This window comes from Falco naumanni, chromosome 3, assembly GCF_017639655.2.
Source record: "Falco naumanni isolate bFalNau1 chromosome 3, bFalNau1.pat, whole genome shotgun sequence".
Taxonomy (NCBI): Eukaryota; Metazoa; Chordata; class Aves; order Falconiformes; family Falconidae; genus Falco; species Falco naumanni.
Genome location: NC_054056.1, coordinates 107,329,052 through 107,342,038, shown reverse-complemented (window position 1 = coordinate 107,342,038; position 12,987 = coordinate 107,329,052). Strand labels below are relative to the sequence as shown.

General features: G+C 40.0%; 1 protein-coding gene across 3 annotated transcripts in view; it reads right to left on the bottom strand.

The window, feature by feature from the left end:
* EFR3A (EFR3 homolog A) overlaps window positions 1-9,191 on the bottom strand; it is an 87,602-nt gene extending 78,411 nt beyond the window's left edge. For 2 of the 3 annotated variants that reach the window (XM_040585998.1, XM_040585999.1), the window contains exons 1-2: window positions 8,942-9,191; window positions 3,695-3,748 (exon numbers count right to left, since the gene is read on the bottom strand). Coding sequence is in view for 2 of the 3 variants with exons in the window: in XM_040585999.1 (XP_040441933.1) it covers window positions 3,695-3,704 (10 nt within the window). In the remaining variant the exon portion in view is untranslated. Of the gene's footprint in view, window positions 1-3,694; window positions 3,749-8,260; window positions 8,282-8,941 lie in introns of those variants that run through there. The other variant, XM_040586000.1, reaches the window with a different exon arrangement.
* Window positions 9,192-12,987: the final 3,796 nt, after the last annotated feature.

The following is a 12,987-nucleotide window of genomic DNA, read 5'->3' as shown; positions in this document are numbered from 1 at the left end:
CACTGAAACTATCTGGACAAATTATTGGATAGGGAAACAGAGCACACTTGTGACAAATGAAAAATACACAGTCTGTACTGCAAAGGCTATCTGTTTAGAAGTTCTTTGGTTTTGTTCTTAAATAAAAGGACTAATTAATCTTTTAATGCACCATTTCTTTGTGATAAGGCACAGCTAAATCAGTTAAAGCAGCCATGACTCAAACCAGTCTACTCCTACTGTATTATAACAGCAATGAGGAAGCACATTTGCTTTCTCAACAGTTTAGAACTTGCATTTCAACTTCAGATAAAGACACCATGTTTGTAAGTACACCCTGCATCAATGCCCACATTATTTGCACAAAATGAACTATAAAGTCATAGCTACAACGAATATAGGGAAAAGCAATGCTTTGGCAAGGCTGTGCACGTACTGCAGCAAGTATATAGTGTTACACCTCCACTACAGACTAGATGTCAACACAAATGCCCTGCCATGGCTAGTCAAAACCAAGCACTTCTACACCTTAAGATTAAGGGAGCAGATTGAAATTTTTCTCTTTATGGCCTGTTACTGTATTGAGACTAAAACCTTATTTCAGTAAGGACTCAATGCAGTACTATATCCTCATATTCTTAAATGGGATCACTAAAAAGCAACATCAACAGAAAATTTGATAATCCAATATGTAACAAACAACTAGTGCAGAGATCAGAACACGACAGATGAGTGTAAATAAAACATTACCTTTGCTTAACTATGTTCATCTCTCCCTCTCAATACCACATCCCAGTTCTGATGGCATGCCTATTTTCTGAACAGTTAATATTGAGGGAGATTAAAAGTATACTGTCGTGTGAACATTTCATGTACAATAACTTCAAGACTGACTTCTAAAATGTCTCTAGGAACAACCCCAGAAAGACTAGGTCTCTTTGTCCAGTCTTGCCATAAAACCAGTATCTTGGCCTCTCCTGACCTTCAAAACCACCTTTAGACCTAGACATTCCCTAACTACTGCACTGCAAAAAAGGGGTAAAATATTACCTGGAACTGATATAGAGACTCAGGAAAGCAATGAGGATAAGACTGAAAGAGGGAGTTGGTAAGTTTGACCCAAGAAGTCCATCAAACTTTCCTTTTAACTAGATATTATTGTTTTACTTTGTGGAATCAGACTGGTTGGGGTTGGAAGGGACCTCTGGAGGTGATATAGTCCAACTCCCTGCTAAAGCAGGTTGCACAGTCATGTCCAGGCAGGTTTTGAATGTCTTCAGAGGAGACCCCACAGCCTCTCTGGGCAGCCTGTGCCACAGCTCGTCCACCCTCAAGTCAAAGAAGTTCTTCCTCATATTCAGAGGAACTTTCTGTGCTGCAGTTTGTGCCCACTGCCCCTTGTCCTGTCGCTGGACACTACTGAAAAGATCCTGGCCCTGTCCTCTTGGCACTTGCCCTTAATATATTTTGTAGACATTGATGAGATCCCCCCCTCTCAGTCTTCTCTTCTCCAGGCTAAACAGGCCCAGCTCTCTCAGCCCTTCCTCATCAGGGAGATGCTCTAGTCCTCTAAATCATCTTCACAGCCCTCCGCAGGACCCTCTCCAGTAGCTCCCTGTCTCTCTTGACCTGGGGAGCCCAGAACTGGACACAGCACTCCAGATGTGGCCCCACCAGAGCAGAGCAGAGAGGGAGGATCACTCCCTCAACCTGTTGGGCACCGTCCTCCTAATGCACCCCAGGATCCCATTGGCCTTTTTGGTCTTCTTTGCAGAGCTGCCTTCCAGCAGGTCAGCCCCAGCCTGTACTGGTGCATGGGCTTGTTCCTCCCTAGGTGCATGACCCTACAACTGTGTTAATGAAGAACTTCATTTATAAAGAACTCATTGAAGCATGACAGAAAAATTTTTTTAGGGAAAAAAAAAATCCAAAAGATGCTCAATACACTTCTTGTGTGGGATGAGAGAACTCCATGTTAAAGGAAAAAAAAATTAAAAATCCCAGTCTTTACAAACAACTTTTTTTTTCACACTTCAAGGACAAATACTTTAAGATTTCAAAATAAATAGTAGCAACCTGTTTCATCACTATGCTCTGAAAAGAATCCTGTCGAATCTCTACTGAAGCCTAAATAAGCAGGCAGAAGCTTTCCCTTTCACATGCAACAAAGTTGAAGTCTTGAAGACTATTGCTATGCTCACTGATAAACACAGCTAGCCACAAAGTAATTGTTGCTTGCATTAAAATCTAATCATAGCTCATCAACACAATTTTTTTGAAAGAAACTATAAAGAAAGTACTGTTATTTTGTAAGAATTGGAATACACATGCATCTGTTAGGTTACCTTCCCTTCACCCATACACTTAAAAAGCCCATTAATATACACAGAGGAAAAATAAATGGCTGCGTAGTTCTGAATGTCTCTACAGGTAAGTATTGCAATTAGTTCTTTTGGTCTCCTTTACGTTCCATCCGACTGTAGTAATGCAGATACTATAAGCAGTAGGGTAAACAGTGTTAATAATGACTCTAAACATAAGCATACCTGGTTTAGAAAGAACAAGTCTTACTTCTCCAGTTTAATTGTTTAAAAAAGCCACACACTCCTTCACAGCAAAAGTAAGTCCCATGTTAGAGGCCTTAATAATACTAAACACTGCAATCGAAACAGCAGCAGTTCACCGTGTTACAAAAGTTGAACCACAGTAATCAGAACAGTTTGTGCCAGCTGCTTCTCACGTAAATATACAACATAATACATACATATTGCCACCTTCTTGTTAAAAAACCTCATGTCTCTGGAGAGAAATAATTTCAACTATTTACCACAAAAGCAGAAAACACCTAAATACTTACAGTAAGGGTATTTTACATGACAGTGGTTCAAACAACACAACACAGAATTACTGTAAGACACTTTTAGTACCCAGTAGCCACAGCTTATTACAAATCTTATGTCACTGCAAAAGAAAATACTTAAGCATTCCCTCATGAAAACTAAACATTTGTGAAATTCATTACAAACCTATAAATAAAGTGCACTCAGTATGATTACTACTGAATTTATGAAGATTTATTTATCCAAAGACTCATGTTAGTAATTTTACTAGAGACCATGCAGGATTTTTTTAAATAGAAAACAGAAAAATAGAAAAACATTTTAGTTGGAATTAATACTATTGTAACACATTTCATAACTTGAGCCTTTGTGTTAGGGAAATTTGCTGCTCTTCAAGGTAAATAACTTGATTCTTAGAAACATCTGCCTCAAAAAATCTCATTTAACTTTGAATGTTAAAACTTCTAAGTCTTACCACTTTATATCTTAAATAGTAATTCCCTCTTCTATAAATGATATTTGTAATTTTCCAAAGATGGGATTATAGCTACATCAGAACATCTTTTAGTTTTTGAATATAACTATTTCAGGACATACTTTAAATCACAAAAATCATCAATGTTAAGCTGTGAACTTCTAAGTGAAAAGGAAAATGCAGAGCTCATACTAGGTTCCTTTGAAAAATATACAGAGATTTACAAAGGCAGAGGCTGGATAATATTGACATCTTAAATATCTTAAAAATGACCACAGGTATCATAACTTGGATTTTGTTCCTTTTTTATTTTGGTAGGATTTTTAACTCCCAAAGAAAATATCATTACAGTAAACACCCCTAAATACTGTCTTAACATACTTAAGGTAACAATACTTACTGCCAGGCATTGTTAATCAGGATCCTGTCCTCAATCATGCAAAAATATAATAAGCTATAAAGAAAACAAAAAATTAAGTCAAGACAATAGCTTTAGATAATTTGCGTCCAAATATGCATAGTAACTTACGCAGAATGAACCAAAGTCAGTCTTCAGCTCCAAAATCAAAGAGGCTGTTACCACAGTAACCCAGGTATCTTTTTATCTGACCAAACTCTATGTAGGTTTTGCCAGTTCTTGAAATGTAGTCATTCTGTTCTTGCATTTGATGCCCGAGTAAACATTTTTCTCTTTATTCATTGGGATGACTTCTTGAACTGCCACTCTTTACGATGCTAAAAGGTGTATAGCCTTACAGGGTACTTACACTCCAAACGTAAATCACAGCACTTCTCTGTTAAAAATGCCCGAGAAAGGTTTCTGTTCTATACAAAAAAAATGATGCTGAAAAATTTGTGGCACTTTCTAGGACATTTTTGTCCCGGTATCAAAAAGGACAGATTTTTTTTTAATATATATATATATAAACTACTATAAACTACTATAAACAATAGCTGCTCACATAATTTTTGATGCAATTAGATATCTTCATATAATTAACTCAACTGAACTTACAAGAATCTATTTTGGGGATAAAAACAGCCTAATCTACCATTTCATTAATTAGCATTAAAATGAAAATCATTTGAAGATTTTTCTATATTAAAGTTGTGCATTTGGGTTTTATTAACCGCCAAATGCAACCTTCCTGCAAATGTACCTTTTCACAACTAAGACAAAAAAATCTGTTAGAGACAGTGTTGCTGCTTTTCAAGGACAAAATTTAAAAATTAAAGATATTTAGCTAATAGTTGCTTATATATGTACACCAAAAAAAGTAATTCCAGATACTGACAATGTGAGAATAAACATTTTATTTGGTCACAAACTGTTTTAATGACCACACACTAAAGCAATGTTCATAATTACTGAAAGCAAACTTTTTTTCATTCACATTGAATATATTCCAATGTATTTCAATCACATTCCAATTTGCTGATAGAATCAGATTCCAATTTGCTGATAGCAGCTGTGATTAAAAATATTGCTTCAAAGTAATTTCTTTAAAATATCCTATCCTATTAGAAGGCTGTATGTCCCCCTCTGAGGACACAGTTAGAAGCAGAATAATTTTATAAAAGGAAACATGTGCTGTGGATTGTGGTGTTCAACAGACACACGGAAAAATGAATTCTCTAACTTACAGCGTAGTTAAGAATTTAGCTGAGAGATTACAGAAGACAGATTTACTACATATTATAAATGCAGAATCTGATGAGAGGTTCAAGGGAGTCAAATGCCAGACACTCAACTGAGTGTTCTGACCATCGCTAGCAATTCAGAATTCAATACATTTTCCTAGAACATTATCACTGTGATTGCTAGCAATGTCAACTAACTTTAGAAGATATTAATGCAGAAATTACTAGATAAGTTGTATAAAAAACCCTAAGTCAAGTTTTCAAATTGAAGAATCTTGCTTCTGTTTTTAAATCAATTACTGGATTTTTAATTATATTATGATCTGTAACAGGGCCAAAAATTCAATATGGAGATCGCCTTGCTCCTGTATGCAGAACAGAGCAAACAATTTCCTCTCCATGTGTTCAATCACTGCCTTGTTAGGCCTAGGGTAAAGTTTAGTCCACAGATGCTGGTGTCTGTTCAGGTAGAACAGACTAAAACAGAATGAGAAGCTTCCCACCACGAGTCTGCTCTGCTGTTTGTCATTGAATTAAATTCTACATAGCAAGACAGAGTTAAAAAAAAACCAAAACAACCAGAATTTGATGATGTAGAACTTGGCTACAATTAAAAGACAGGTATGGCAAATCATGAGATATAATTTAGTTTCCTAAATAGTCTAACACTTCCTGTTTAAACATATTCCATGTCATTTTGTGATATCTGACAGACCACCAGAAGCAACTTAAGAATGTTATGTACCTATATAACATCTCCTGCACCAAAGCAACTGACTTCTGGATATTAAAGAGGTAAGTGACATGTTTACTTTTCTGCAGAGGGCTAAATGTTATTTTGTTTTCCTGAGGATATAATAATAATAATAATTCTAAACACAATTATAATCAAACTGCAACGCTTGTGAATGTACCTTAAAAGGCAGAACAACATTTCTATGACACCTAAACATAATTTTTCTTAATAAAAACTTTCATTTAGTTTCATGGAGAGTCTATGCAATTTGGCTAGGATAAGGAAATCCAAGGTCAATTCATTGTTCTATCAGACTCAAGGAGCACTAACACAGGAAAAAAAATACACTTTGTTCAACTTATTGGTTCTGATCATCTTCTTCCTCCAGTTACATGCTTACATGTGATTATTTTTTTCATTACATTAACTAACCTGGGATCTGAAATTAAAGGATAGTTTATAAGCAGAAACTATTTATTATTACAAGATTCCACAAGGCTCTTCCATAAAAGCCAAACAGAAGAGCAGACATCTTTTTCCCTTCTGCCCTAAACCAACAGGTCTCTGTAAAAGACTTAAAATGGAAAAACATATATAGATCTTTGTGCTACAGGTAAAGAAACAGAAGTCAGCATACCCGAGGTTTACTATTTTCTTTTACTAAGCACACCATTATGTTATTCTATTATGTAACACTATAAATGATTAACTTGACTTTGCCAGCTGGGCACCTATTCATTCCTCCAAACTAAGCTAAAGAAGAATACAGGTTTAAGCACCTCTGACAGTCAGGCAACCCAAACTGGGCAGTCATGAACTGAAAAAGTAAAATACACTGCACATGAAGTTTTTACATCACTTGGTTCCCCACTCATGTTTCCTATGTGAAAAATTAATCAACGCCTTTAGTTTTGAAGGTAGGCAAATGGCCAGTGCAATGCAAGATTAGTCACATGCTCATTTCTAAATATAGATAGTTAGGCTCCAACTAATATTCCCAGAATCCAAACAATGCAATATAAGATGGAATTACATAGCACAGTGCAGTTCTGTTAAAGTAGCCAACTTTATTTTGAATTAGCTTTCTCAGGTAGAGAAACAATGCCATAGAGGAGCTTGGCTGTATCAATAAGGCTATCTTGTTCTCTCACTGAAGAGCGTTCAGCTAAACAGGCGTACCTAAAAGGACATTTGTCCTGCCTCACCTTAAGAGAATTCGGTCTTGAGCAGATGGTTTTAGGACAAGAAAAACCCTGCACATTAAATAAGTGTTCCTTAGCAACCCTTCCCACCATCTCAAAGGTTAGTTCAACCCAATATCCATTTCACTGGCAAAATTAAAAGCAATGTTCCTATGCCTAGGTACTTATGTTACCAGTGGTGCATTAAAAATCTATCAGATAAATAGGTTTTGCTCTATGCCAACTATAGAAAACATGATTTGCTTTTACTTAAAAAAAATTACGTATTTTCAAAATGGTTTAAAAATAAAAGAGTAATTTTACAAAAATTAGTTCACTACAGAGGTGGGCTGGGCAGTTAAATCACTAATACCAACTAAAGCTGTTTCTAAGCTGTGTATTCTACAATTTAGATTTCATAATTTGAAGTGCAATCCCCTTTCGTTATACTTGAAATTCAATTGCCAAGTCTGATTAGTATTCTAAGCTCTCCTTCCACTTGCATGTACTATAAAATTTGTTTATTCTTTCCTCCTGCCGAAGGCTGGATCAGAAGTAGAGACAAGTTACTGTTCATCAGTAACAGCAAACATTTTCATAACAGGATGCCAAACAAATATCTATTTTGAAAACAGTTGTTTAATTACAAACGGTATTTGAATTCACATTTTTGTGAGTTTTTTCCTGAATTGGAAATGAATCCAAATCTACCAGCATTTTTTTAGGCAAATACAAAGTGTTACTAAAAGGCTCCAATAAAACTTATGCATAAGCCTTTACAGATATCAGGGCACTACAACCAGATTTCATCCCCAAACCATCAATTATTCAGGAAAACTTTAAGACATGCTTAAGAGAATCCATACCCTGAGTCTTCCAACAAGATGCCCTGAATAATAAAGTTACTCAAGAAAACACTTCAAATTATTTTGAACACATTACAAAGGCTTCAGGAAGCAGGCTACCTGCATCTTGCCAAAGCCTTGGCCGTTACTCTCATTTTAGCTTACCTATTCAATTCACACAGCAAACATCTCATGTAGCTTTACAAAGCACAACATCGATGCTAGCAAACTTGATTTTGACATAGGAATTCAAATCTGGTTCTGAGTTACAGGCTTTTCCAAAAGTTTGCCAACAGAGCAGAGAGATGTCTCAATCCAAGCTAGCATCTTCTCCTAGTATCTCAGCTCAAAATGCCATAGAATACCTTCCTAGCTGTATTCAGCTTAAGAATTTGTACTATTATTAGTTCTTGGTACAGGTTTTGTGAACCTACACCTCAGTCATCTAAAGTATGGCTCCGTGCTGCACAATTAACTTTAAAGTAGAAAATGACTATTTAGGAAAGCTCACGGTGTAGTCCTTGTGTAAATCTGCATTGTGTTTGGTTAATGCTTAGCAATACCTCACTGTGTTATGGTCCATTTGACGAAAACCAGCGTAGGGAAATCCCAAAGCCACAGTCCTTCACCGCTTCCCTGGTTTCCCACCGCTATGACAGGTAAGTCCAACCACATCAGACACGACTGACCACTTCAAGGTTTTGACTTAAGACTCGTGGAAGGCCTCTACCTCCAGAGGAGCGTCATGCAGGCACCACTCAGCGGCGGCAGGGCCTCAAGCCATCTCCGGGGAAAGGCAACGAGGTCCCGCTCGCTACTGCAAGCCCCCGGGCCGGGACAGCATTTGGGATGAGGAGCCCGCCCGCGGGAACCGCGCCGAGCAGCGCCCACGGGGGCACCCGAGGCCGGCTGCCCCGCTGACAGGCTGCGGGGCGCCGGGTCATGGGCTGAGGCGATGTCCTGAGGCTTCTTTCTTCCGCGGCCCCCACCGCCCTGAGGGGTGCCGCTGCAGCACGTCGGCCCCAGCCTCCCGCTCCCCCCCTCAGCGCCCGCCCATCTGGCGCGTCCTCCTCGCTCCCAGACGTGGAGAGCGGGCAGGGGAACGGACGAACGGGAAAAGGAGACGGCTGCGAAGGCGCAGACAAGTAAAGAGGCCGCTTCCTAGAACGGCCGAACGAGAAAAAAAGACGGCTGCGAAGGCGCAGACAAGTAAACGGCCCGCTTCCTGGCTCCCCCAGACTCACCTCATCCACCTCTCCGGCTCGGTTCAGCAGCCGCCATCTTCACCCCACCACCCCCCCCATTAGGTTGCCTGGGGCGCAACGCACGCCGGGAGCTGGTAGTTCTGTGAAGAACCTTTGTCTGCCCATCCCTCCCCACACACAAGCAAGGGCGAGGGGGCACGGCGGAGGAAGGCGCACCCCGGCCGCGCGGCCGGCCCTGGGGCAAGGGGCCGCCTAGGCGGCGCGAAGCGCGGTCGGGGAGGAGGAAGGGTGCCGCGGGAGGACACAACTCCCAGCACCCTTTGCGGCGCAGGCTCGGCAGCCCCTGGAGGCAGAGGGGCGGGGACAGCTCGCCCCGCCCCCGGGCCCCGCCCCACCGCCGGCTTCCCGCGCTCCCTGGGTCACGTGGCCGGCGCCTCGGTCTGGCGGCAGCCGGGGGAGGGGTGTGGCCGGCCATAGCGGTAACTGCTGCTCCGCGCTGCTGGGCGGGGGCCGCGGCGCCCCCCGCGGTTGTTTCCCGGATGAGCTTGATTCAAAGAACGAAGTCAAAATTTCTTAGTGACTAAGTACCCTTTATTGGCAGCGCTGGGTGCATGGGGGATCGCTCCACCAAAGGCATGCACACCGAGGGAACCCCTCAGCCCTCTCCTTACACAAGTCACTCGTGTCTATTCATTAACTTTCCGGGAACTCATTAACATATCTCACACCTGGACAATCAGCACATTCCATTCAAGGGCCCAGCACATCTTCAAATTAACAGCATTAACATATCTTGTGCCTGGACAATTAGCACATTCCATTCAAGGACCTAGTATATTTTCAAGTTAACAACATTAACATATCTTGTGCCTGGACAATGTCCTTGAGGAGTTGTCTCTATGCAGACTCTATTCCTTAGCGGTCATGTTTAAAGTCTCCATCTTCGCCAGGTTGCATGTACAACAGGAATCTAAGACAAAATGTCCCTTTTTTAAAGATAACCAACCCAAGGACTTAGCAGTCTGTGCATCCGTCATGTTGCAATAAGGGTCCCTGGACATCTCCCGACCCTAACTAAACATCCTTTAGATAAGTGGTACAGCATTCACCATTCCAGCTGCAGCCCTGATGTAGAGGCTTTCTGAGGGCGGTTAGGCTGTGCTGTCGCTAAAACTTCCATGTTGCAGTGGTGGCGGCGCGACAGGTGTTGTCTGTGAAGGACAGGAGGATGCCCGAGGGGGAAGAAGCGTTTCTTTCTTTAGGCAATGCTTAGTCGAAGCTGGACACTAAAACTGTGGTGGCACAAGATCCTTGCCCTGGCTCTGTCTTTCTGCCATTATTTGGCAGAACTGCACAGCAGGAAGGGGCAGCGGTTGTGCTCGGCTCCTGTGGCCCAGGGCCTGAGGGCAGGGCCCAGGGGCTGGGCAAGCTGCGCTTGGCAGCTCGGCTGAAACCAGCGTTCAGGCGCACCCACAGACTGTGATGGGTAACCCAAAGGGAAACCGTGACACAGCCACTGATCATCTGAGGCAGCGTAATCTCTTAATCCATTCCCCTTGAAATAATAGGTCCAGCTTCAAAACCTGATGCCTTTGATGCCTTATTTTCTGGGCAGCCAAGGGGAAATCTGAAAAATTTGTTTCCAGCTGTAGATAGTTCCTTCTGAAAGAAAACGTGCCAGGCCAACCGTCTAATTAGGTGGGTGAGTCCAAGTCATTCTCCACATTAGAGTTTATCTGTTTCACTGACTTTGGGTTTGCATATGTTACATCTGGCAAAAAACCTGGCTTTTCATCTTCATAAGCGTGTTGAGTCTATTTTTCTTCCTTTCACCAACAGCAGAAACAGGATCAGTGTTTCTGATTTGTGTTCCTTGGAAATAATCCCTAAAAATGCAAAACTTGGGAGGTGAGATGTCTCCATGTCTCAGTTTTCGGCAGTATAAAAAACATTCATTAATTAGGGAAAATTAGCAAGGCATCACATGTGGGTGCAACTGGGGGAGTTAAAAGAGTAACCTACAGTCCTTCTTACTTGTTTTCTGAAATACAGCTTATGGTTTTGAACGCTTGGTGCCAAACATAATGAAAATAATATCAAAAAAATGAACTGTCTGCCTTCCATAGAAAGGTGTATTGAGTCACTGCCTATAAAGCGTAGCCTGTGAAGATTAAAGTGTAATTTATTAATGTTTCAGCCAACAGTGGTCAACACTGAGATACTCTGTATAGCTACATTTGTCCTTTATCCTTTAAGTATAGCTGGTGATAGATAATAATCCTCCTAGTTCTTTTCTGTAATCTAGAGGAAAGTTTTAATTTTTTCATCAGTCAAAAATACAAATGAATTTTTATGGTCTCAGTTCATGTCAGAAGAAGCTTTAGTTCAAAGATCATTCTTCCAACCATCAGCTATAGGTAGCCTGCTCTCTTTATTGAAATGTTTCCTTCAAGCTGTTTGTCTCATTTTTCTATTAGCTGTGCATAAGGGTTTGCAGGCTGCAACGTACTTGTCATGCCATATGGTTTCAGGAAAATGCTGGCTAGTGTAGGAAAAGCTACTAGTTCTTACTAGTTGTGTGAATGAGACGAGCAGCAAGCTGGGTTGGTGTTCATTCAGTCACTACTCTTAGATTTAAATGTAATACTGTTAGTAACATCCTGATTTCTCTATTTTTGTTTTGGTTTAAAAAACACCAAAACAGTTTAAAGCCAAAGTTTCAGTTGTCTGACATACAACTCCTGTGTCTGTGATGAATACCTTTTCTTCTCTGAGGGTTTTTCAAACGTTTTCCTCCGGTTTTATTGTGTTAACAAACGTCTGTGAATACGGAGTAGACTTACAAAGCTCAAATCATCGAATAAATACAGCGTTGGGATTGATGTTTGTTTGAAGAACTGATGCATTTTAAAGCAGGCCTCTTTTATGATGTTATTACATAAACCATGTGGTACCTAATATTCAATAAAAGTCAGTAAAGCCCTTAGCATAATTGTAGTGCTGTTGTTTAAAACAACTGTTTTCCTAATTCAATTTCAAAACAGAGCAAACAGCTGGAGTCTATGAATATGTATGTGTTGATCTCTCTGGGCTTCCTTACGTGTTATGTAATGGGTAGCAAATTTAGTTGTGCATTAGAAGAATTTTTTCCTTTATTGAGGACATCAGAAGAGTATATAGGCACCTTTCTGTCCAACACCAATTTTTAATTTACTGTCAATGAAAGAGCGACCTGATCCTTTGACTACATCTAGGGTGACAATCAAACTAACCAGTAAGATTAAGAAAAAGTTTAATTACACACATGAAATTGCTCCACGGCTAATTTGCAGCCAGACTGTCTGGTTTTACTTCTGATCCCAGTCCCATCTAGGTGGACTGTCCAGTTTTGCTTGAACATCTAAATCTTCTGGAGCAGCAGTTCATATATGTGTGAATCCACACACGCACAAAACTCTATGTCCCATGTGACCTGCCTTTAAATCTTTTAAAAAGAAGTGATATTTACTACATAGGCCTAGCTTTTAGAGTTTTCAGTCTAGAAGCATTTTAAGTGTGAGACAGAAACTTCCTGTTCTGTGACCAATAATAAAATGTGAATTGCATTAGTAATTTGGCAGTAGCAGTTCTATGTTTTCTAATTAGATTACTAATTCACTTAAAAGTACAATCAAATGCTTAGTGTCTGCAGCAAGCTGTAAAAAGTGCCTTAGTTTGAAATGCTAGTGGAGGTTCAAAAGGGTAACAGGAATGATTGGTTAGCCTTAGATCATCTAAAGTATGAGGTCTTTTCAAAGAGTTTTGAAGAAAAAAGAGGAACAAATTAAAAAATCCCAAAAGAATTAATGTACACCAACAACAGTAAAATGCAGGAATAGTAGAAAGTTAATGTTACTTTTATAACTGTGTGGGAAAGATACAGTTAAGTTTAAAATGTTTTAGATGGAGAAAATAGATAAGCAAATATACAGCGTTCAACAGAAATGACTAAAAGCTGGACTGGTGAGTGGTTTACAGCAGCTCACCACTGTGTTGAAAAAATCCATTATAGCAATTAAATCTGGCTTTCAATAGTGAGAAAACAG